At 39.7% G+C, this 27681-nt stretch overlaps 1 protein-coding gene across 1 annotated transcript; it reads right to left on the bottom strand.

Annotated features, from left to right (window-relative positions):
- Window positions 1-4463: 4463 nt before the first annotated feature.
- Window positions 4464-5135, bottom strand: LOC141628079 (uncharacterized). The gene has a single exon (XM_074441266.1). The coding sequence runs from the start codon at window positions 5133-5135 to the stop codon at window positions 4464-4466; it is 672 nt and encodes a 223-aa protein (XP_074297367.1).
- Window positions 5136-27681: the final 22546 nt, after the last annotated feature.

Here is a 27681-nt window from a genome sequence, read left to right as displayed (position 1 = left end):
ACTTTCAAAATGACAATTTTATTTAATTTTAAACCAAATACATTACAGTATTTATAAGAAATCAAAAGATGTATAATAAGCCGGAACAACCTCGGTTAAGAGTAAAAAGCGCTTCTCAACCTGCCACCAACTACACCATTCTGGTGTACAGCTAACTTCCGGGTTATTGGCTTCATAGTTTGCAATAATAGATTGAATATATGCAAGGACACGACTTGCATGTGGAGATAAGGTTGGAAGAGTACAACTCAACATATCTCTCTCTGCAGCCAAGTTGCGAGTAACAGGCTGGCGAGGGTATGAAGATGATGATGATGATGATGAGGGTTGGTTGACAAGCCGGACTGCTTCACACCTCATAATCCAATAATTTCATTGATGTTCAAGGGATGCTTTGATTAATAGGTGTTGATCGGCGGGAAGCCCGGCGAGAACCTTCTCATCATCTGCAATCGTTTGTGTAAGCCATTTTTCGTTGTTGATAAAATTAGGGTTCATTGCCATGTTATTTCAAATTTGTGTAATGGGGATGAAATATTGTGATTTGATTAATGGATGTTAATAAAGGATACTTTAACATTTATAGTCACATTTAGAATTATTTTCAAAACCGTTGGTAATTAATTCATAAACATTAATTAACTAATTAATGTAAAAGTTGACTTATTAACAAATATTTTAAACCTACGTAATTTGCAATAAATAATTAGAAAATAAAATACACTACCACGCATATTCAAGAAAAATACATACATAACAAGAAATTAAAAGACACGCGGTTTCAACAACAATAATTAGAATAATAATAATTAATCAACATAATCATCTTGTAATTCCCTTGCGATTGAGATAAATATTGGGAATTCAATATGTGGATTATTAGGAGGCACTTGTTCAGCGTCCCATGAATGAGGCACAGTGTCAATATAGTGCCGATATGTTCTTAATAAATTAATGTCACAATCGGTTGCAATCCATAAATATTGCGCTTGTAACCCATCATCCGTATAATAATATTTCTTCCTAGCATCATGATCCTCGTATCTTGCCTGGAGTTTTCTCCCTTGACGAAAAGAGTCCAGCTTCTTCCCAAAACCTTCAAACTCCATCATTGCGTAACCACGAAAACCACGATCTTTAGCCCAAGCTGGGTGTACCTTTTTAACGTTCGTATAACCACCTTGACGAAGCATATCTCTCATCCAAGTAAAATTTTTCGAAATAGCCTTACCATTGTCATCATATTTGATTGTAAGATTGTGTATAATACAGTTAATAGGATGGACATAGCGGGTATTTCATTGTGATTCGGCGGGTGTAGAAGACGACGACGACATGGTGATCGAAGTGCAATATTTTTAATTAAATTACAGCCTATAATTAATTGAACTTTGAATTGGTGGATATGGTTAATTGATCACATTATAAGTGATATTTATAGGAAAATATGTATGCATGTGTGAATATAATAGTGGACGGATAGTAATAATGGTCAAACAAAACAATGCATGCAACCAGTGGCGGAGCCAGGATTTGAACTTAGGGGGGGCGAAAAATTTTAGGGGGGGCGAACGACTAATTTCATAAGGCACCCAAAAAAAATTTTGAAAAATTTAACTAAAAACTTTGAAAATTTCATCCGCCAGGGGGGGGGGGACCGCCCCTGCTAGCCCCCCCTAGCTCCACCACTGCATGCAACGGTTCATTATTTATCATACATGCATTGGTTGAATATTTTTTTTTTGGTGGAATGTGATTATATTATAATTAGAGTAAAAAAGATAATTACATAAGGAGCCTTATAACTTTTACAAGAGATTCCAGCCAATCTTTATCACCAATGGTTAGATCCTTCTCATCTCGTCTTCGAACCCTCATTCTGACCTCTGCTATAATCAATTCCACTACCCTCTTTGGTACCATCAGCACACAGTCATTCTTGCTGCAGTTTCTCTGATGCCACACATGGTATATTGCTCCCATCCCTACTGCAGCCTATACCCCCTTCTGCACCTTAGACCCCTGTCTATCCATGCACCACTCCAGAATGTGCTAATCAGGGAGAATGAAAGCAGATAACTAATTCAACCAGTTGATCACCTGCTTGCTATAACTACACCCAAAAAACACATGATTCATGCATTCTGCAGCCTGTCCACAAAGATAGCATTTATCATCAATATCTAGCCCATACTGCAGCAGCTTATCATTAGTTCTCAGTGCCTCATGAGCAAACAGCCACCCTAGAAATTGGTGTTTTGGAACAACCCAATAATTCCAAACTGCCATGAACCACTGCACAGTAGCTCCTGCCCCCTTAAGCCATTCATAGCAACCAACAGGGGTATAGCCAGTATGCTGAACATCCCACACTCCATCAACATAACCTGCTGCAATAATCTGCTTCACCCTACAGATCCTCCTCCACACCCAACTCGAGTTGTTACTAGGTTGGTACTCCATCCAGTCCTGCCCCTTGAGATAGTTAGTAGCCACCCAACGAACCCAGTTAGAGTCCATCTTCTCAGCAACCCAGTTAGCCAGTCTCCCAACCATAGCTTGGTTACACATCTCCTGATCTTTAATCCCAAGGCCACCTTCCTCCTTTGGCTTGCATACAGTATTCCATGCCACCAAGGGTACTCTTCTATAATCAGTGCTATTATCCCAGCGGAAATTTCTACACACTGCCTCAATCTTAGCAATAATTCCCTTAGGAAGGACAAACATGAGGCCCAGTAAGAATGCAGAGAAGTCAGTACTGCTTTAACTAATACTAGTCTCCCTGCATATGAGAATCTCCTGGCGCTATAGCTATGAATTTTTGCACAGATCTTCTCCACTAAACACTCACAGTTCTGCTTCTTCAATCTAGTCGTTTGAATAGGCATACCAAGGTATTTGAATGGCAAAGACCCCTCAGAAAAACCAGAAACTTTTAAGATATCCTTCTTTAGCTCCTCTGATACTCCCCTAAAGTAGGCATTTGATTTTGAAGCACTTATTTTCAATCCACTGGCTTTTGAGAAAGTGGTAAAAGACTGGAGTAAAATCATCATAGACTGAGCCTCCCCTTTACTAAACAACAGCATATCATCAGCAAACATCAGACTAGCTAGCTTCAACTCTTTACACATAGGGTGATACTTGAAATAATACTTACCAGTAGCATACTTAAGAGTCCTAGTCAAGTACTCCATACATAGAGTAAATATAAGAGGAGAAATAGGGTCTCCTTGTCTCAGACCTCTTTGACCCTTAAAGTAGCCAAACATCTCACCATTGATGGAAATTAAGAAAGAAGCAGTGGTAATGCACTCCATGATCATAGTTCTAAAGTCAGAAGGGAAATGAAGCATTACCAACATCCGATCCATGAAATTCCAGTCCACAGTGTCATAGGCTTTTTGCAAGTCTATTTTGAACAGGCATCTTGGGGAAGTATTTGGCCTTTTATACAACCTGATAAGATCTTGACATATGAGAATATTTTCCTGTATGCTTCTATTTTGAACAAAGGCTCCCTGATTTTGATCAACTAGCTGGGGCAACATAGTGGCTAGCCTTGGACATAAAAGCTTAGAAATCACCTTGTAAATCACATTGCAGCAGGCTATAGGACGAAACTGTAACACACTCTTGGGTCTCTCACATTTAGGGATCAAAGTTAAATTTGTAGCATTCACCTGTCCCAACAACTTCTTGTTAAGGAAAAAGTCCTTGACAGCAGTAACCACTTCCCCTCCAATCTCATTCCATGCATCCTTAAAGAATCTACTTGTATACCCATCAGGGCCAGGAGATTTAATGTCAGGGATACTAAACATAGCATCCCTAATCTCCTTTGCTGTAACAGGTACCAGTAGACTACCAGTCATCTCATCAGTGCATTTAGGTCCCTGATCAATTATTCTCTTGTGAACCTTACTAGTTGCCTGACTCGTCCCAAGCAGCTGTTGATAGTACTCAAGAAAGGCAGATTGAATTTTTGCAGGGCTATCACACAGATTACCATTCATATCTTCAACAATGATAACCTTATTGCCAGCTCTCCTCTTCTTGAGCATCCCATGAAAGAAAGCACTATTAGAATCACCATCCTGAATCCAAACTTGCTTAGATTTTTGGGCTAAAAACTTATCTCTTGCCTCACTTAACTCCTTCAGTTCCTGTATTGCCCTAAATTCCTCCTCAATGAGCTGCAAATTTGAAGGATCCTTGCCAATATCTTCCTGCAACATCTGAACTTGCTGCTGTAGAATATTAGTAGCTTGTTCAATATTACTAAATCTACCCCTGTTCAACTCCTTCAAGGCAGGTTTAAGCAATTTCAGGTTTTTTGCAAGCTTGAACATATGATTGCCAGGCAATGCCCTATCCCAATTCCTTCTGATTTTAGGGAGAAAGTTTGCAGACCCTCCCCACATATTAAAATATTTGAAGCTGCCCTTACACTTAACCAGTTAAGACTGACTAACAATGCAAGGATTATGATCATATAGGCCTTCAGGGAGGAAGTGTGCATAGGCATCAGGCATGTGGTCACTCCAATCTTTATTAATAAGGAATCTATCCAACCTACTATAGATTCTAGCCTCTGGCTTCTGTTTATTGTTCCACGTGAAGACAGACCCAACACTGGTAATATCAATCACTCCACAATCATCCACACAAGCTCTGAAGGAGTCCATCTCAGAAGAAGGAGAATTACCACCAATCCTTTCAGCAGCAGATAAAACACAATTAAAATCCCCAGCTATAGCCCATGGACCATTAACCAGATGAGAAATCCTCCTCAAATGAGCCCAAAGAGGCTCTCTTTCTTGAGCACCATTAAAAGCATAGACCATGGTCAAGTAGAAAACATTCCTGTTAAGCAAAGACTCAACTTTCATGTGTATGAACTGTGCATTATACTCCAGGAAGTGGACCCTACAAGCCTGAGGTTGCCAAAGAATCCAAATCCTCCCACCACTACGATAACCATTATTAGTTGAAATACACCAAGAATTAAAACTACCTAATGCCTTATGCAAGGCTTTATTTTTTATTTTTGTCTCAAGTAGACCAAACAAACCAATATCTTTATTCTGTAAGAAAAAATTAATCTCTTTTTGTTTCCTAACTCTATTCATGCCCCTAATATTCCAAAAATCTATCTTATCCATGAGGTAAATTGGGAGGGGGATCAATACCATTTGTTACTCTTGCTTGCTTAGTTGGAGACAGAACCTCCTTATAAGAGAAAGCACCAAAAGAGTTTACACTATACCCATCCTGACCACCATCACCTTTTTGCATCCGGACTAGCTTTAATGGTTGCTTTACAGTATTAATTACTGTGATAGCTCCCTTACCAGCCGTCTCTGGTTTCTGAACACCCTCACCAGGTTTCACCACAGGTCTCCAACCTTTCTTGACAACTTTTTGTTGCGTCTTCTGTGGCACCTCTTTCCTGCAATTCTCCATAAGATGTCCCATTCCCATACATTTTGAACATGTGACTGGCTTCCACTCATATTCTATTTCCACCTTAACCACATCACCCTTTTCATCTTTGAATGAGACCTGAGGAGGTAGCTTCTGGTCAACCATAACTCGAGCATATCCTAACCTTGTCCTTTCCTCAGTAGCAACATTACTTTTAATATATTTGCCAACTAAGCTAGTAATCGTGGGCAATCCTTTCTCCCAAAATTTCAAAGGAAGATGATGAATTTGAATCCATGCTGGTACAGATTTTACATCCGCCTTCCTTAATTCCAAATCCTTGGTCCATGGCTTAAAAATCAAGGGTTTATTATCAAAGAGATAATAACCAGACTGCAAAACTTTGTCCTTCATTTCCATAGTTTTGAACCTAACCAAAAATACCCCATTTGGCATAAAAGATATCTTGTCTATGTTAAACTTGGTCCATATGCACCTGATAAAGCCCTCTACTACCTCCCATGGTGGGTTTGCCCCTAGTATGAAGCAAACCACCTCTTGATTCCAGAATTCAATCTCCTCATCAACGTCCTCCTGTTGAATTTGCAACAATTCATCATTAGCATCAGTCTCTGCTTCCGATTCTCCTTCTGTCACATATTCTGCGTTTGGAGTATCTATGCCTTGTTTTGGGGTGTCATCCCTGTCAGACATATCGTCCTCTTATTCATCTTCTGTCTCCACCACCACTTCTTCATCATCAGTTTCAACTACGAGTTCAGGAATACCTGTAATCTCATTAATATCCTTGGATTTCTCATGGATTTCACCATCCGGTCCATCATGTTTTCCATTAGGGTTCATAGTTGCAGGTACTTCCTCGGGTGGTATTAGTTTCAATACTATCAGTCGAACTGCTAGGCCTTACTATACTTCTTCCACGTAAATTCATTTCTCTTTGCTTTTGCTGATTAGATTTCCTAGCCATTAGGCTCGAAAATCAAGACGGCGTTGTTCTCTCTCTAGTCGTTCATCGCTTCTCTCTCTAGGTTTTTTAAAAGTTAGATATAAGCTTTCGTTGAATATTAAACATTGAAAAAAGTTTACAATGGTTATACTTAACCCGTAAATGATAAATAACAACGGGTACACCGGAACCGTTCTTTCATAATAGAAAATGAGAATGGTTACAAGAAACCAGTAGCTATAACATAACAACAGGTACCAAAAACCGTTGCTGGTGCAAATTTAGTAACGGTTTTCGAAATGCTATTTTCTTAAACTAGTAACGGTTGTCTAACAAGCTCTAATAAGGGTGATTCTATAACGATTTTTTGGAAACCGTTAAACGTTTTTTATAACGGTTTCTTAAACAGCCGTTGTCACATTATAATAACAACGGTTTTCGAGGGAAACCATTATTCTTATTAGCGCGGTCTAGTTTTCCGCAAATATTTGGAAAACGGTAATCTAAGTGTCGTTATTATATGCATCAAAACGTTGTGATACGCTCGTTATTGATGGCCAGATTTGGCGTAGTGCAACAGAGGTATCCAACATACCAATAGTTTAGGTACTAGAACCAACAATACAAAAGCTAATGGAGACAAGTGAGGGTAAGCTGGAAGAGCAGCAGAATGCAGAGTAGGTGAATGGAGTTGGGATACTAATGAACATAGTTGAGCAGCAAACTGATCCTGACTAGCGTAAGCCCTACCTGGATTGGTTGAAGAAAGACAAGCTACTAGCTGACAAGAGGGAGGTAAGGACTTTCAAAATGAAAGCCTCCAGATTTGTGCTAGTTGACAATGTACTTTTCAGGAAGTCATTAGTAGGACCCTACCTAAGGTGCCTAGAAAAAGCAGAAGCACAGAGTGCCATACATGCCATCCACAGTGGCGAATGTGGAAACCATGCAGAGGTAGGAGTCGGTCAAAAAACGCTCTCAAGCAAGGCTACTTTAGGCCCATAATGCGTGCAAACGCAGTGGAGTATATGTGAGAAAATGCGACGCCTGCCAAAGATCAACACCAATAATCCACCGGCCAGCAGAACCTTTTCACCAAATCATCTCACCATTTCCATTTTTGACATGGGGGTGGACATCGTTGGTCCACTGCCTAGGGCCCCGGGGAAAAAATTATATATAATGGCGATGACAAATTATTTCTCGAAAAGGATAGAAGCAGAGGCGTTTACTGAGGTGAAAGATAAGCATGTAATTTCTTTTATCAAACGTAACATACTTTGCAGGTTTGGAATTCCATTAGAAATCATATGTGACAACGGGTCACAGTTCGTATCAGATTACTTCGAGGGATTTTGTGCAAGGTGGAACATTTCACTAAAAAAATCAGCACCCAAGAACCCTTAATCCAATGGGTAGGCTGAATCCAGCAATAAAATCATTTTTGAAAATTTGAGAAAAAGGTTGGAGGAATTAGGAGGAAAGTGAGCAGATGAACTACCCCTGGTGTTGTGGTTAGACAGGACCACTCCAAAGATGGCAACAGGCCAAACACCCTTCATCCTGGTGTTTGGGGTAGAGGCACTAATACCATCAGAAGTTCTAGTCCCCACCCACGGGTATGGATGTATGACAGGGGAGGAGAACCAGGTAGAGATGACCAGGAGCCTGGACACTATTAATAAATTAAGTACAAGTGCTCAGATACGCCTAGCCTCCTATAAGCAATCAGTAGCCAAAACCTACAACAAGAACATCAAAGTCAAGATCCTGGAGGTAGAAGACCTGGTCCTCGAAAAGGTATTCCAAAATACCAAGAAACACAAAGCTGGTAAATTTGCCCACAAATGGGAAGGTTTCATACTAGGTGGAGAGTGTTGTTGGCTGTGGTGTGTACAAACTGATGACCATACAAGGTCAAATCATAGACAAACCATGGAACATTCTTCACCTGAAGAAGTATCACATTTGACCAAGTGTGGGGATCTTAGTGCACAGAGGATGTTTCAATGTCCAAAAACAAAAAAAAAATAAAGAAATAAAAAACATTTTAGGGTAGTATACATATGGCAATTACTGTTTTTCAAAACCTGTAGTATTAGTAGCTTTTTATTTCTTTTTCAAAATGATTTGAGTACTTTTGTTCTTTTAAAATTTGCTACCCGAGTTGTGAGTTTGGTGGCTTCCTGGGTCCATGTTGTTGTGGAACCCCATGATATAGCTCCAGGTATCCTACGTCGCTTTATTAGCATTTTGATTTTTGGTTTCGGTGTTTTTGGAAGAAAGACTCTGAGCTCTAGCCTCAATTACTCGTTAGGTGTGGTACAACAGGATTGGCTCCTGAACGTGGGGTGACGAGGCACATAACATACAACATGTCCAACAGAACTCCTACGGGACACCCTCATGAGGCGGGCACACACAAAAGGGAGCTGGGATGTTAGCTCAAAACTTAGCAACTCCCCTGATAGCACCCCCAACAGTAGCTAGTGGACGCCGAGTATTCGATGTAGTAATGGCCCCTCAATAATGCACGTATACAAAGGGAGTGCATGGATTGCAGGGATTGCTGATAGCACCCCCAACAGTAGCTAGTGGACGCCGAGTACTCGATGTAGTAAGGGCCCCTCAAGCATGCATGCATACAAAGGGAGTGCAGGGATTGCTGATTAGCTTGCGTCCTATAACACTCTAACAGTCCTAGAATGACAGTAAACTTACCTAAGGTACGCCCCAGATGGCTCAAAACGTGATGAAAACACCTTGCATCATGAACAAGGTTAAGTAGTCAAAAAAACAAATCCTGCTCACTTGAGCAAAACACACGGATAATTTTAATCTGCTCCCTGGACAGAGACAACAGCAAAATGTTTAAAAATTACAAAGACATGCGCCACACAGGGCCAAGTCCCCAAAAAAAAAGTACGAATAAAAGAAAACCAATTAGAAGAGGCCTAGTCCATGACGATCCTCTCAGTAGCTTGTGCTCCCTCCACCCCCCCCCCTCCCCCACCCCACATGCTCTGGTTGACGCTCTTTTGGAGGAATATGACTTGATTCAGCAGCAACATCTTCCTCTGCAATGGCCTCCTCAGCAGCAGCCTCCTCCATGACATCGTCCCCAGCAGCAGCCATCAGCACAGGGAAATTGACTTCACCTGCTTCATGCATTAGAATGTTGAGATCAGGGGCGTGGGAAAGGTGGCATCAAGTTGCCTCTCCTCCTTCTCCAGATCTTAGGAGGTAAGTGACCCTTCAATAGCTGCATGCCGTTGATCTTACCCTGCCAGGTAGCATAGGTAGCAATGTTGGTGTCCAGCTCAGTCAATTCCCTAATCTTCACGTTAGCCCGAGATAGACCGTCAGTCATCTCCCTATAGACCCCTTGGGTCCGAGCCAGCTGATCAACATCAATCTGCTGCTGCTTCCTAAAATCAGCCAGGTCCACCTTCAAACTCACCACCTGGTCCCTCAATTCAGACAGCTGGTCCCTCAGATTAGCATATGTATTGGTCAGCTCCTGATTCTTGGAGCTAGTGGTCAAGCTTTCAGTTTGTGCCCTTTTTATCACCTTTCAGGCATAGAGAGCTGACTAAAGGGTCTTGAAAATAGAAGATATGTCAGGAAAGGGGAGGCAGGTTGTTCAAAAGCAGGAAGCAGAGAAGAGTAAAAATACGAGGATGGCAGACACGAAAGCATACCATGTAAGCATTTATAACATCAACCTCAGCAACATGCTCAAGGTCCATATCGTTATACTCTTGGAGGGACGTGGGGAAGAGAAACTGGTCCATAGTAGGCCAGAAAAGCGCCAACACTGGGTTTCCAAATTCCTCAGGGATGCGGATAGTGAACCCCCCTTTATCAACATTAGGGTTGGACATAGGAGATGGTGGGAGATGTGACACAGGAGTAGCCTTAATAGGATGGGGAGCAAAATGAGTAATAACATGGGGAGTGAAGTACGCATGAGTAGCCTTGGAACCAGACTCACCAGCCCTTTTCTTTGCAGCAGGGGAAAATGGGCGTCCAACATCCCTCTTCTTGGCACTATCAACCAAGGCAGCAAAAACGTCACGCTTGGCGCTACGTGTAAATTAGTTTCTAGTTAAAGGAATTCGTCAAGAATAATCAACATGCAAGGGGCATTAACAGGTAACCAACAATAGCGTGAAGAGAAAGCAGAAGATAAAGGCTTATCAGACGATACGTTGGACAGCTAGTGACTTAAAGAAGTAGCAGGGGCAGAACCAGTTATCAAATCAGGAATCTTCCTGGACTCGGCAGGAATGGAGTAAAGCTTGGCAACAGAAAGCGCCTCGTCGACCTATAACACCCCCATCTACCAAAGTGCCTTACCAAGGCCTACCTTAGCAAATGGAGGTGTGAGGTAGTAAGCATCACAGTTACCATAATGAAACAGGAATGTAAAAATTATGGTTCAAGCATAGTGACAAAATTCCAAAACTCCAAATGAAGTATAAAATACAACTCAAACTATAAAAGTGTAAAGTCTACTAAAAGAACAGCGGAAGCTAACGGCATGTGCTAGACTCAGTGGAGTCCCATCCATCCCGAGGTAAGCTCAACCATCCAAACCTACTACGCACCCTGCTCACCATTCCCCAATGGATGACCGTAGTTTTGAAAACAAAGAAGGGGCCAGCCAACCATACAATTAATCATAAAATAACCATAAAATGTAACCAATCCAAAAACTGTGTAACAATCAACCATTTCCAACTCCAAGAATTGGCGGAGTGGGTTACCTGTTGCGATGGGTAACCTAAGAGGACTACTTACTGCAGGGTGTAGTCGTGTCTGGGCAATGGCTTAGCTGTTGATATAAAATAAACGCGAATCTCACTCACTCTCTCATAACGACTAAACACTAAAAAAAAATATTCCCCAATTAAATCCCAAACCCTAGAAAATCGAAAAACCCAATTTCTCACTCACATTCTACCAAGTTTCTTTCAATCAATTACTCTCAATCAACCTAATTCGTCCTATATTCAAGCTACTAATCATTCTATTGTAATTTAGCATTGCTGTTTAATTTATTTTGTGCAAAGTTTACAAATTTCGTTTTAGCTTAGTTTAGAACTATACTTGTTCAAATTAGTAGCTTGCTTTTTCAACTTAGTATTTCACATTAATTTGGAATAATGGAGATAAATAATTACCCATTGATTTGTTGGTTGAATGATAAAATAGTGGTAAATGGTGGAGATATTAGTTATAAGGGTGGTTGTGAGAGCTTTGTCATTGTTAATAGTAATATTAGTCTTAATGAGCTCAAGAATGAAATATATGAGTCTTTAGAGGTAGATAAAACAAAATTTGAGCTTAATATCAAAATGAAATTCCCAAGTGTAAGAGGTTACAAATTGTTATCCTTGAGTAATGATCGTAGTTTGAAAGCTTTATGGGCAAGTGTGTGTCAATCAAAAGCCGCATCCATTGATTTGTTTATTGAGTTGAATCCTCTTGAACAAGCTCTTGAAATTACTCAAACAAATTTACAACCTTTTAATTTGTCAATCACAAATATGCTTAGTCAAGTTGAGGATCCCAATTGGCATGTGTCTTTGTCAACTAAGAATGTCGACGAAGCGGCCATAGATGGTAATATTTTTGGAGATGAAATTGAAAATGGCATTGAAGAGGAGGATGCTATGTTGTTGTTGAGTGAGGATGAGGATTCTATGGTAGACCTTGTCTCTCAAACATATACTAACACTCAATATAATAAGGTTCATGCTTTAGATGTTGAGCATGTAAATAGTTGGCATAAATCAAGTGTGGCTCCATTTAAGAATGGTGGGGAGTTTAGTGTTGGGAAAGAATTTGCAAGCAAAGAGATTTTGCGACAAGTTGTCACATCCTACAACGTCCTTAGAGACCAAGTTTATAAAACTACCGAATCAAAACCTCACACCGCGACGTTTAAATGAAATAGAAAACCTTAGCTTGTAGTTGGTATTTTAGAGCAAGTAAAAAAAAATATTTCAATGGATGTCTTCACAATTGTGTCATACAAAAGTCCACATAATGCGTCTTGTGTGGTTCGCAAACCATCTCTTGATCATCCAAACATAAGGGGGAGTTTATTAGTAATGCTATTAAGCATCTCGTGAAAGAAGATTGGGGGGCTAAGGTGAGTTTGTTAAGGGCATCCATAACAAAAGAATTCAACTTCAAGATCTCGTATTGTAAGACATGGTTGGCAAAACAAAGAGCGTTGGCGGAACTTTATGGAGATTGGGAGGATTCTTATGCTTTTCTTCCTCGTTACTTAGATGCTTTAAAAGAGGCAAATCCTGGAAGCATTGTCCATTTTGTCAATAAGCCCACTAATGATCCCAATGTTGAAATATTTGATAAAGTCTTTTGGTCATTTGGTCCCTCCATCAAAGGTTTTCCTCATTGTAGGCCCACTATTACCATAGATGGCACTCATCTTTATGGCAAATATCGCGGGGTCTTGATGATTGCAATGGGAGTTGATGCCGAGGACCAACTATTTCCATTAGCATTTGCCATTGTTGAGAAAGAGGACTATGAGAATTGGAGTTGGTTTTTGGCTTGCATTAGTCATTGTGTCACTCGGCGTAGAGGTATTTGTGTGTTGTATGACCGTCATCAGGGTATCTTAAAAGCAATGACCAAAGTGAGGAGTGGTTGGGAAGAGCCATACACTTTTTCATAGGTATTATATTTGACATCATGCATCCAACATTAACACGATGTTCAAAGATTCAGATTTGAAATAAACTTTCTTAGACACCGCTATGCAACACCAAATCCGAAAATTTGACTTAGGCATGGAGAAAATTGGCTTGATCAATGCGAATGCTAAAGCTTTGTTAGAAAGCATCCCTCCAAGTAAGTGGTCTCTTGCTCATGATGGTGGTAAAAGATATGGTTTGAAGACAACAAATATGTGTGAATGTTTCAATGGTGTGCTAAAGGGGGTAAGATTTCTTCCAATTCAAGCCCTTGTAAAAGCCACTTTTACCCGAGTTAACAAGTATTTCGTGGATAGACGAAAAATGACAAGGGATAGGTTGTTAGGTGGTTTGAAATGGTCGGATAAAGTATATAAAATACTTGATAAAAATGAATAAATTGCCCCTCGTCATGAAGTTATTGAATACGATTTAGATAAATGCCTTTATGAAGTGACTACAAGACAAGGTCATCGTGTTGGAAATCTTGGTGGAAGAAGCCACACGGTGCTTTTGACAGAACGGACTTATACTTGCAGTAAGTGGCAATACTTTCATTATCCTTGTTCACATGTAATGGCGGTATTTTTCTCATTTTCGATCGAGGTGGATCAATATGTTAACCCATTTTACTCAACCGGGGAATATCATGGTTGTTATCGTGCAATTTTTCAACCTCTTCCCGATGAGGGTTATTGGAAGCCATGGACGGGGAAGGTATTGATTCCAAATGATACTTTGATTAGAGGAAAGGGAAGACCATAATCTAAAAGAATACGTAATGAAATGGATGAGGCTTCTAAGTCGACCGTTACTTGTAATTTGTGCAATGTTGAGGGTCATAACAAGCGATCATGCGCAACAAATAAATCTAGGGCGTAATATATCATGATATTTTTTCATTGTTTAACATTCTAGTATTAAAACCATGTTACTTTTTTTGGAGTTTGACAATGTTTATTTTTGTTGATGTTTTTAGGTCAAATGGAGCCGGGACCTGTAGATGATAGCGTTCTCACAATGCAAAAGGAACATAGAATCACGGATATTTGGGAAGGAGAGGTAATTAACGATTCTACTTAACGTATTATCTTTAAAAAAAATATGTACTTGTATAACTTATTTTAAAACATATATGTTTATTTTTTTTTTAAGGATATCGAGCCGCTAAAATTTAGAAATCATCTATATTCCAAATCTAAATTCACCGTAGCCCTAACTGTTGAGAATTTCATTAGTGGAACCCAGTTTCTTGGTATTCATAGGTTACCTTATGTTGTAGCTCGTCCTGATATGATAACTGCACTAGTTGAGCATTGGAGACTAGAAACCCACACTTTTCATTTAACGAATGGAGAAACCACCATCACTTTGCAAGATGTAAATGTTTTGTTGGGTCTAACGGTCGGGGGATTACCTATAACTAGTAACTCTGATTACTTTTGGCCTGAGTTATTGCAGCATCACTTAGGTATTAGACCACCAACTACTGCATTTAAGGGAAAAACTTTGAAACTGTCGTGGTTAAGAGCAAATTTTCAAGGCCTACCACAAGATGCAACCGTGCAACAACTTCATGCATATGTAAAAGCTTATTTATTATATTTGATCGGTAACGTGCTCTTTTCGGATAAAAGTGGGAATAGAGTACAATTAATTTATATCCCCCTTTTGACAAATTTGGAAAGATTGAATGAATATAGTTGGGGAAGTGCAACACTTGCTTATTTGTATAGAAACTTGTGTACGGCTAGTAAGAGTGGAGCGGTACAAATTGGTGGTTCTCTTGTTCTAATGCAACTTTGGTCTTGGGAAAGTATATCTATTGGTCGACCTACCATCATGACATCAATAATAGCGGGGGAAGCCGGTGTCAAATAACCTCTTAGTTTACAAGTGATAGCTGTAACACCGCCATACTCTATGTACCTTACCAGGACCACTTAAGGCATGTGAATATTACCATCTCGGTTACCCGAGGCAATGTATATCAAATAGACAATAACGAAACGTACTTTAATAAGTAAATTTAAAGTGATGCATGTCCAAAACAAAAAGTGTTAAAGAAAAATACAACTGTTCCCAAAAGTGCTAATCCAAATAACGTAAAAAAATGTTTAAGACACAACACAAGACTTCTAGACATCTCATGGCAACTCAACCCAGCTATGCATCATCTCATCCCTGCTCAGTAACTGCTCACCATCCCCGAATGGATCACCACAGTTTTCAAAACATTTAAACGAGGTCAGTTACTGTTTACATAAAACAATACAACAAAAACAATACCACAATCATCCAATCTCCATCATAATTCCACACACCTGACTACACACTAAAGTGTGTAGTCCTGCCAGAATACCCATCTCAACAAGTATTCCACACCGCCAGTGGGGGACCGCAGCCGTTCCCACCTAAGCCCCGCTCATCTCAGCCGAGCGATAACCCATGTTCCTAAATGTGCACATCCCCACTGTGGCGGGTTCCACAGATGGCGAATCAAGGGCGTAAAGCCACTCCCGCAAGTGACTCCACTCAGCCAAGGACGCACCTCGCAAACCACAGACAAGCAATCATAACCACCCACATGATACAACAATAGTCACCAACAACCAAATCCAATATGATATAAATCAACAACAATGATCAACCATCAACAATACTATGTAAACAATAACCGGGTAGGGAAACCCTACCTGAAATAAGCAACCACAAGACCTTCACAAGCAGCTAGTTTGTAATGCTCCTTTACGAAACCTCCTCCTATAATTATCACCTAATCAACATAATACACCCAAAACCCCCAATTCTACCCAATTATGGTTTTAAACGAACTCAACGAAACATTATAAAAATTATACACGAATCTTACCCTTGACGCAACGAACTCAACGGTGTAAAGAACTCGACAATCCGACGATCCTAGCCCTTGGGATTTGCTAATAACGCGAAGAATGAAACAACCTACTCTTTTCTCTCTTTGAAAGGTTTTTATAAAAGTAAAAAATGATTAAGAAAGATGAAGGAACCCTTAAATACTAATCACGCGTTATTAACAAAACCCGGCCAAAATAACCCGTAAGACCAATTTACTCGATCGAGTAAGTGACTTACTCGATCGAGTGAGCCTTACTCGATCGAGTGTCACACGTACTCGATCGATTACCCATCAGGCAGACTACTGTTTCGTATAAAAATACACTTATTCGACAGAGTAAGCCCTACTCGATAGAGTACCCATAGACATTGAAAACTGTAGTATTACAGTCTTGCCTCCTTAAAAAGAACTTCGTCCCCGAAGTTCAACCCATATACAAAAACAAAGCATACCAACTCTACCACAACACAACAACGTAACCCAAAAACTCAAAACAAAACTCCCACCCAAAACTCAAACCGACTCAAAGAAACTACTAACTATGCAAAACTAACATAAAATCACACCAAAATCTTACGCGACCATCTCTTACCCCACTAAAAGAAACTTGGTTACGTCCCCGTAACCACACATACCTGATCAAAAAGAGACGATTACCGCTCCCTCATAGCCTCTTCCACCTCCCAAGTAGCTTCCTCAACCTCATGGTTAGCCCATAGAACCTTAAGCAACACTGTTTCCTCATTCTTAGTTTTCCGAACCTTGCGATCAAGAATCTGTTTTGGGACCTCAAGATAAGACAAGGACTCATCCAACTCTATTTTCTCCACCTCTAATACATGTGAAGGATCGCTCACATACTTCCGTAACTGAGACACATGGAACACATTATGCACCCTATCCAAAGCCGCTGGTAACGCTAACCTGTAAGCAACCTCACCCACACGATCCAAAATCTCATACGGTTCGATAAACTTCTGGCTCAACTTCCCTTTCTTACCAAACCTCATAACCCCACGCATAGGAGACACTTTCAAAAGAACCTTTTCCCCAACGTGAAACTCTATATCACGGTGATGTAAGTCTGCATAACTCTTTTGTCGTTCCTGGGTTGCTTTCATCTTTTGTATGATCAGCTTAACCTGTTCTATCATCTCATGTACCATCTGTGGTCCTAAAACCACGGCCTCAGCTCTATCGTCCCAGCAAATTAGACTCCTACACCTCCTCCCTTACAAAGCCTCGAACGGTGCCATACCAATACTCGTGTGATAGCTGTTATTATAAGAAAACTCAATCAGATCCAATCTATCCTCCCAGCTTCCACCAAACTCCATCACACAAGCTCGCAGCATATCCTCCAAAGTCTAGATGGTCCTCTCTGTCTATCCATCTGTCACAGGATGAAAAGCAGTACTCATCTTCAAAGTAGTTCCCATTAACTTCTGCAACTCTCTCCAAAACCGTGATATGAACCTCGCATCCCTATCTGACACTATATCCATAGGCACCCCATTCAAACGAACCACATGCTTCCTATAAGCCAAAGCTAACTGTATCTTGGTCTAAGTATCTTTCATCGGAACAAGGTGAGCTGACTTGGTCAAATGGTCAACTATTACCCATATCATGTTGTTACCCTGTTGACTCCTCGGCAAACCCACTATAAAATCCATATAGATAGACTCCCATTTCCATTCAGGTACCTCAAAAGACTGAATCTTACCTTGTGGTCATCGCTGCTGATGGGAGCGTGATGTCGTCGGGTCACATCCAATCAAACACATTTATAGTTCTCAACAAACAACTAGTTAGCGGTAAGTCGAGGTCGATCCATGGGACGATGTGCTTTGGGTTCTAAGTCTATCTATCTCAATTTATGCTAGTGTCACAATTGATTTGGGTTTTTTGTTGTGTCTAGACTAATGCAAACAATAAGGTAAAACAAGCAATAAAAGGAAGGGTATAAACAAATGGTTAAAAGTGCTAGGATGTCATGGGTTCATGGGGGATTCATGGGAGTTGATCATACAAACATGTTCTCAATTATAAGCAAGAAATTATTGTTGTAATGGAACCGAGTTGGTTTATGTCTTACGGTTCATAGGAAGAGTTGGTTCCAGGAGCCGAACCGATTAGATTGTACAACACCTACAAGTCGACTTACTTTCCTCCTATTCAACTTCTATGCATGGTCTAACAAGACTCGAGTTGGTTTATATCTTACAAGTCAAGTTGAGTAGTTAAGAGATGGTTGTAAATGCAAGGATTCATAGGCTTAGCATTTCATCAAACATAACATGTGCATAAAGTTGACATCACAACAAGCAAGCAATTTAATTATGAAAACATATTAGTTTAAGCATGATTAATCCAATGTTGGTTTCCCCTAATTACCCACTAATCCTAGTTAAGGAAATTACTCACTCATTATCATGAAAAACATGTCATCAATGGTGTCAATCATCACAACAAGTGTAAGCATGATAAGAGAATGAGGAAAATGAACAATAAAGAGTAAAGAGTAAAGGAATTATACCAAACTTGAGATGATGCAAATAATAAAGCAAAGAATAAAAGAAGAGAACTTGATTGATTGATGAAGAGTTGTCAATTCTCCAATAATAACCCAATAATCTTCAATTACCCAATAATAAACTTGAATAATAAACTTGAACAATAATTAAGGAAAGATTAATGTGTAATTTGTGGAAAGATTAAAGAGTAATCTATTCTAATCTACTCCTAATCTAATCTAAGAGGATTTATTTCTAGCTAAGAGAGCTTAGTTTTGATTATTACAAATGGGGTATTTATAGTAGGGATTCATTAGGTTAAGCAAGGGTAAAATAGTAATTAACAATGCTAATTGTTGAGTAGGGAAATGCTCCTCTCAAAGAAAGATGCTAGTCTCCTTTTTGCTAGTCTTTCAAAAATATGCGCATCTTTCATGGAGAAAGAAGCAAGAAAACGAAAGTTGCTGTAAGGGAATCCTAGCGGACAAGGGGTCAGGACGCTCGGATTGTTGGAGCAGAGGACGAGCGGATTCAAGCACGGGACGCTTGGATAAAAATAAGGGAAGACAAGTGGATTTGGAGGCTGGACGAGCGGATTCCTGTAGCAGACGAGCGGATTGGGTCTCGGGACGAGCGGATTGGCGAACAGCTTCTTTGTTTGACCTCGGATTGTAAAACGGACATCATTTTCTCATCCGGACTCCTATTGGAGTGTCAAAAGCCTAGATCACTTGTTTTTTCGACGCCGTTCTATCTAGCATACTTTCATAGCCAAAGGAACATCTCTTGGTTTGGGTTTCGAGCAATTTCTTCTTGTAATGCCTTCCCTCTCGTCATTCTTACTTTTAACCCTATGATCCTTCTATATACTCTTTATTCCTACATCCTTGGTCATCATTCTTTCCTCCTATTCATACTAGTCCATCCAATATCATCAAAAACCTTCCAAATATGTATGAAAGACGGGAATTTACGCCTTATTATCTTCTTTCCTACAAAACATACGAAATGCACTAGGAAAGCAAAATAGAAAGCATTTGACAGATAAAATGGCTATGGAATGTTATAATAGTATGAAAAATAGGCTCAGTTAGGGGACTAAATGTGCGCAAATATGAGTCACATCAAATATCCCCAAACCGGACCTTTACTCGTCCCGAGTAAAGAGGTGACAAAAACTAGACCTTTATTTAAACTATCCTAATAACATAGCCGATGTGAGACAATTAGCGGGTCTCACTCCGCCCCTTCTACTCACAGCAAGACAACCATGAGGTAGGATGCCTTCTTGTAAGGCAAGGTGGGTCTTGCCAAAATGGCGACACATCCAAACATTAAGCACACAAAATCAAGTAATGGATGAATCTACAAGAGAATAGCCACTTTCCTCATCTAAGTGGCAGAAATTATCAACAAGGGAAGCAATTCAAGGGTACACACTCCTTCATAGATGCAATTTATTCAAACTACTAAGCCTAGAAGGATACCAACAAATCACCTCCAAGTTGTGTCAAGCTAGGGTACCTTTGTCCTCAATCGTTTTCATGATTTTGTCAAGAATAGACTCCCTATGGTGTTAGAAACACTGGAGGATCGCAGAATTCCCCCTCTTGCCTAGACAAGAAGAAGGGTCGTCCCCTCTCTAACATGCACAAAAGTGGACACGATGGATAAATGGATCAATAGGATTTGAGTTTCATTTGGGAGTTTGCTTTTGTTGTTGTTTCCCCCCAATTTCTTGTGGCATATAACATTTGAGAACACTTTCTTTTTGCCATTTCTTTTGATTTTTGGCATTTCAATACTTGACAACTTTTCAACTTTTTTTTGCATTTCTTTTGAACATTTTCAAAGTCACCCCAATTAGTAACGAGGGTGCCTTATATTTGAAGCATAGGAGTTTTCATTTTGTTACTACTCTTTTCTTTTGATGCATTTGCAAGCTTTTTCTTTTCTTTTCTTTTCATTTCTTGAACTCAAATTTTTGAACAATTTCTTTTTTTGTGCCCATTCCCTTTGATGACAAAATTTATGGCAGAACATGGATGAGTGATGGTTGCATGGTTTCAAGGGTCACCTTGGAATAAACGGTAGCCAAGGAGTTATCACACCACAAGGTATTCTTGACTATGCCTTAATCCATGGGTCAAAGGATACTAGCATGACACATCCTAGGGTGTTTTACAAGTATTCTAACAAGCAAAGTCTTAATAAGAAAAAGCATCTACTAGGGCCTATATACACTTGTCAAGCTTCCCAAGTAGACGGTTTCACAAAATTTTTCTAACATGCAAACTACATGCCATGATGCAACTAACATATATACATCCTAATGCATATGCTTCTACCAACTAGTATACCAAATAACCTAAATGCAATCCTAAATTCACATTGTTTATACCGCATTAATCAAAATAAAGCCACATAGTCATTAAGATAAAGAGGAAAAAGGAGATTGGAAAGATCATACCATGCGGGCTTCAATATCCTCATGTCTCGGATGTGGCATAGTCGATCAATGTGAACAAGGATAGACAAACACAATATATACAAACAATATATACAAGATTACACTACAAAGGAAATGAACATGTTTTTGAATTTTTTAAATTTTTTAAAATTTTTATGAAATTAAAAGACATATTTTTGTGATTTTTTCAAAATTTTCAATTTTTATGTGTTTTTGGAATATAAATTCCCATCCCCCACTTTATTTTGGACATTGTCCTCAATGTACATGTAGGAGTAAGAATAAAAAGGAAATACATGTTTTTGGATTTTTAAAGTTTTATGGAATTAAAGTACAAGTGCAATGATATGATATGAATGAATGAATGCTCTAACTAAATGCAATTCTATATGATATATATAACAAATTAATGCAAACTAAACTATATTATACGATGCATGATTTCTAGTAAACTATGGTCACCTATGATCGAACCTCCCCAAACCGATTTAAACACTATTTCTAATGTAGAAAAGAATAGGATTGGTCATTAGTTACTATGCATGAATTCTAGTCTATATGCAACTATCTACATGAATTATGTGAGATATATTACAATGCAACTATACTATATGAACTAACTAATGCAAATGCAATATGAAATATAATGCAAATGCAAGCTAAATGTATATTTATATAACTAAATGCAAGTGTAAATGTAATGCAAAGTTAAAGAAAAGGGTATCTTACAAATGGTGGTTTGAGATAGGACTCCACCAAACTAGTTTCAATTGTTGAACTTCTTTTGCTTTGTCCATAGAGCTCAAGGCTCTTAAAAGAAGATCAAAAGCCTGTGAACAAGCTCCAAATAAGCATAAGTATGGGTTGCTCCATTTGAACATGAAATTTGGCCAAGGAAGTTTGTCATATGTTCTTTCTTTCACCTTGTCCTTGGCACTAGAGCTTTCTCAATGCTTTAAACCAATAAGCCCATGATTCTCGTCAATACTAGGTATGAAGTATGGTTCATATCCATCCGAAGACTTCCACTTACCACCTTCTCCTTCAATTTCGGTGATGATGATATCACTTTGGTTATTCAATCCTTCCAAGGTAGAAGGAGAATTTTCATAACATTGATGATCGGATACCTTAGGAGTTGAGATTGTGGGTGCCAAATCTCCACAAGCACGTTCATTTTCAAGTTTGTTCTTGAGCTTTTCCACCAATTACCCTTTATATGATGATTTGACTTTTTGGAGAAGATCTTCGACAACATCTCCAACAATCATAGGTTCCATGGTGGGTGCGAAGAGGTCTTCATGGTCAATAGGAAAGAGGAATTCATCTTCTTCATGGAAGCATATCTCAAACTTCTCAAGGATAGGCTCCTCAAGTGAGGCAATCTCACAACTCCATTCCTACTCTTCAACGCAAGACACATATTCCGCATAAGCTTCTTCTATAGGCTTGTCATCATCGCTATCTCCATAAGAATCATAAATGGGGGCTTCATTCTTCTTCAATAATTCTTCCTCCACCATCTCAATATTCACATCAAAAGACACGCCCTCATACTCACAAAGGCTAAGAGTATTTGGCTTACTCAACCTCATATCTTCCTCATCAAATACCACACGTTCATATTCACAAGAGCTCAAAGAGATTGGCTCTTCCCATTTCTCATCAAAGGTAACTCCTTCAAACTCGCATTCATGATCAATGTCTAAGGAATGGTGAGGAGTAGTTACTTGGGCTTCTTTCATTTGGACAATTTGAATTTCCAAAACTCACCATGGGTAACAATGCTTTGAAGAACATTTTTGGCTTTCCTCTAGCATTCGTTTGAAGAAGTTTTGTTGATCTCCCATCATTTGGAGAATCACATTTTGAATAGGCTTATCTTCTAATTGTGGGTGGGTATGAAAGTGGTTGTATTGTGGCAATTGAAATTCATTGTGAAGTGGGTATTGGGTGGGTGGTTGTTGTGGATACTGGATGTGGTGATTTTGGTGGGAAAATTTGGGGTAGTAGTTAGGATTTTCATTGTACAAATAATAAGGTAGGTTTGTGTTGACTTGCTTCTCAAACTCCCCATACCCATAGTCATACTCAAAAGATCCACCACATACTCCATATATAAAGTCTTGAGACATCATAGCTAAGACAAGGAAACAACTACAAGCATGGAAACTACACAAAAATTGTAAGAACAATCCTTGAGGAACAAGTTCCTCAAGGTGAAAGCAAAATCAAAATAGACAAACAAGTAAGAACTTAATCATATAGCACCATCCCCGGCAACGGCGCAATTTTGATGGGAGCGTGATGTCGTCGGGTCACATCCAATCAAACACATTTATAATTCTCAACAAACAACTAGTTAGCGGTAAGTCGAGGTCGATCAATGGGACGATGTGCTTTGGGTTCTAAGTCTATCTATCTCAATTTATGCTAGTGTCACAATTGATTTGGGTTTGTAGTTGTGTCTAGACTAATGCAAACAATAAGGTAAAACAAGTAATAAAAGGAAGGGTGTAAACAAACGGTTAAAAGTGCAAGGATGTCATGGGTTCATAGGGGATTCATGGGAGTTGATCATACAAACATGTTCTCAATTATAAGCAAGCAATTATTGTTGTAAAGGAACCGAGTTGGTTTATGTCTTACGGTTCATAGGAAGAGTTGGGTCCCGGAGCCGAATCGATTAGATTGTACAACACCTACAAGTCGACTTACTTTCCTCCTATTCAACTTCTATGCATGGTCTAACAAGACTCGAGTTGGTTTATATCTTACAAGTCAAGTTGAGTAGATAAGAGATGGTTGTAAATGCAAGGATTCATAAGCTTAGCATTTTATCAAACATAACATGTGCATAAAGTTGACATCACAACAACCAAGCAATTTAATTATGAAAACATATTAGTTTAAGCATGATTAATTCCATGTTGGTTTCCCCTAATTACCCACTAATCCTAGTTAAGGAAATTACGCACTCATTATCATGGAAAACATGTCATCAATGGTGTCAATCATCACAACAAGTGTAAACATGATAAGAGAATGAGGAAAATGAACAATAAAGAGTAAAGAGTAAAGAAATTATACCAAACTTGAGATGATGCAAATAATAAAGCAATGAATAAAAGAAGAGAACTTGATTGATTGATGAAGAGTTGTCAATTCTCCAATAATAACCCAATAATCTTCAATTACCCAATAATAAACTTGAATAATAAACTTGAACAATAATTAAGGAAAGATTAATGTGTAATTTGTGAAAAGATTAAAGAGTAATCTATTCTAATCTACTCCTAATCTAATCTAAGAGGATTTATTTCTAGCTAAGAGAGCTTAGTTTTGATTATTACAAATGGGGTATTTATAGTAGGGATTCATTAGGTTAAGCAAGGGTAAAATAGTAATTAACAATGCTAATTGTTGAGTAGGGAAATGCTCCTATCAGTGAAAGATGCTAGTCTCCTTTTTGCTAGTCTTTCAAAAATATGCGCATCTTTCATGGAGAAAGAAGAAAACGAAAGTTGCTGTAAGGGAATCCGAGTGGCCAAGAAGTCGGGACGCTCGGATTGTTGGAGCAGAGGACGATCGGATTCAAGCACAGGATGCTCGAATAAAAAGAAGAGAAGACGAGCGGATTTGGAGGGTGGACTAGCGGATTCCTGTAGCAGACGAGCGGATTGGGTCTCGGGACGAGCGGATTGGCGGACAGCTTCTTTGTTTGACCTCGGATTGTAAAACGGACGTCATTTTCTCATCCGGACTCCTATTGCAGTGATTCAAAAGCCTGGATCACTTGTTTTTTCGACGCCGTTCCATCTAGCATACTTTCAAAGCCAAAGGAGCAACTCTTGGTTTGGGTTTCGAGCAATTTCTTCTTGTAATGCCTTCCCTCTTGTCATTCTTACTTTTAACCCTATGATCCTTCTATATACTCTTTATTCCTACATCCTTGGTCATCATTATTGCCTTCTCTTCATACTAGTCCATCCAATATCATCAAAAATTTTCCAAATATGCTTGAAAGACGGGAATTTCCGCCTTATTATCTTCTTTCCTACAAAACATACGAAATCCACTAGGAAAGCAAAATAGAAAGCATTTGACGGATAAAATGGCTATGGAATGTTATAATAGTATGAAAAATAGGCTCAATTAGGGGACTAAATGTGCGCAAATTTGAGTCACATCAGCTGATCTCCCTTAACCCTCTGACATGTCAAACATCGAGCCACAAACTCAGCTGTTTCCTTCTTCATCCCAGGCCACCAGAAAGTCTTCTTCAAATCTTTATACAACTTGTCACCGCCTGGATGTACTGAATATGGTGTGTAATGAGCCTCTGTCATGATTATCTTTTTCAACTCCTCATCACTAGGAACACACCATCTCCCATCAAATCTCACGCTGCCATCTGTGTGAATAGAGAACTGAGACACTGTCCCTTTCTCTACCCCAGCTCTCCACTCCTCAATCTTAGGATCCAAAGCCTTTTTCCTGCGAATATCATCATAAAGATCTGGCTCCACTGTCAAGTCCCCTCTAGCATCCTCTTTCTGTATAATATGTATCCCCATCTTCCCCACCTCATATCTCAATCTCATCAAAGACATAGTTGTGCATAGAGAATGCATACTCTTCCTGCTCAGCGCATCTGCAACCACTTTCTCCTTCCCTTCATGGTACATAATATCCATGTCATAATTCCCTATCAGCTCCATCCACCTCCTCTGTCTCATGTTCAGCTCCTTTTGAGTGAAGATGTACTTGGGACTCTTCTGATCTGAAAACACCTTAAAGGTCGCCCCATGAAGATAGTGCCTCCAAATCTTGAGAGCAAACACCACTGCACCTAACTCCAAATCATGTGTCAGATAGTTCTCCTCATAAGGCTTCAATTGCCTAGAAGCATAGGCAATTACTTTGCCATTCTGCATCAACACACATCCCAAACCATTCTTTGAAGCATCTGTATATACCTCAAAGTTCTCACACCCTTAAGGTAATGCTAAGACTGGAGCTGTGGTCAAACTCTCCTGTAATGTTTGAAACGCCGTCTCACAACTTTCATCCCAACGAAACCTGTTCTCTTTCCTCATAAACGCTGTCATAGGTCTGGCTATCTTAGAAGTCTTTCACAAACCGACGACAGTACCCTGCCAAACCCAAGAAACTCCTGATCTCTGCCACATTCTTCGGTGCTTCCCACCGAGTGACTGCCTCAACCTTTGCTGGATCCACAGCTACACTCTTCTTGGAAATCACATGCCCCAGAAAGGCAACCTCCTCAAGCCAGAACTCACAATTAGACAACTTTTCATATAGCTGATTATCACGCAAAGTCTGCAACACCAACCTCAAGTGCTCCTCATGCTCCTCCTTAGTCTTAGAATAGACTAAGATATCATCGATGAAGACCACGACAAACCGATCCAAAAACTAACTGAAGACCCGGTTCATCAAATCCATAAACACTGCAGGTGCATTAGATAGCCCAAATGACATCACATCATACTCATAGTGACCATACCTCGATGTAAAAGCTGTCTTTGGTATATCCTCATCCCGAATCTTCACCTGATGGTACCCTGACCTCAAATCAATCTTAGAAAAGACCGCTGCCTCGTTCAACTTGTCAAACAGATCATCTATCCTTGGCAAAGGATACTTATTCTTCACTGCAACCCTATTCAGCTCTTTGTAGTCGATGCACAACCTCAAACTCCCATCTTTCTTTTTCACAAACAGAACTGGTGCTCCCCATAGTGATACACTAGGTCTAATGTATCCCTTATCAATCAAATCATCTAGCTGTTTCTTCAGCTCCTCCAACTCCTTAGGACCGATACGGTACGGGGCCTTAGAGATTGGTCTCGGTCCTGGTTTCTGCTCCACACTGAAATTTATCTCCCTCTTTTGGTGGTAAACCTGGTATCTCCTCCGGAAAAACATCAAGAAACTCTCCTACCACTAGTATCTGATCAACTGTCGAACTCACCATACTATGGTCTCTCACATGGCATAGGATCAAAGGACACCCCTTCCTCAGATAAGACTTCAATGTCACCGCTGCAATCACTTTGACTTTAGGTTTGACAACAAACCCACGATAAGACACACTAACTCGCTTAGGTCCCCTCAAAGAGACTCTCTTTTGGTGACAGTCTATTCTAGCGTTATACTTACCCAACAAATCCATGCCAACTATCATCTCAAATCCATCTATAGGAAACTCTAATAGGTCCACTGGTAGGTCAACCTGCCCAACTATCATAGACACACCCTTATACAACCTCCCCTAAGATACAGACTCACCCGACGGTATAAAAACTTCCTCTTTTACAGACTGAAACTCTCTCAAACCCAAAAGCTTAGCATGACCCGACGATATAAAAGATTGTGACGCCCCCGAATCAAATAAAACGAAGGTAAAGACACCATTAACAAGAAAAGTACCCGTGATTACGTGAGCATCATCCTCAGCTGCCTTCTTAGCCATCATAAAAAGCTTGCCACTGGTCTTCTGTCCACCTCCCTGGACAGTACTAGCGGAAGTAGACGGCTTAGCAGCCGACCTCTGATTGTTGTTCATTGCTGGTCTCTGATATGAATTATCGCCATTGCGGTTAGCCCCACCATTATTGTTGTTCTAACCACCCTGATTGTTCCATGACCCAGCCGGCCTGTTA

The sequence above is a fragment of the Silene latifolia genome, chromosome Y (assembly GCF_048544455.1).
Source record: "Silene latifolia isolate original U9 population chromosome Y, ASM4854445v1, whole genome shotgun sequence".
Lineage (NCBI taxonomy): Eukaryota > Viridiplantae > Streptophyta > Magnoliopsida > Caryophyllales > Caryophyllaceae > Silene > Silene latifolia.
The sequence above is the reverse complement of the archived record's forward strand: the minus strand, read 5'-3'. Positions and strand labels throughout refer to the sequence as shown.

Coding starts and splice junctions, on each gene's coding strand:
- LOC141628079 (XM_074441266.1), bottom strand. CDS start 5,135: ATGAATAGAGTTAGGAAACAAAAAGAGATTAATTTTTTCTTACAGAAT.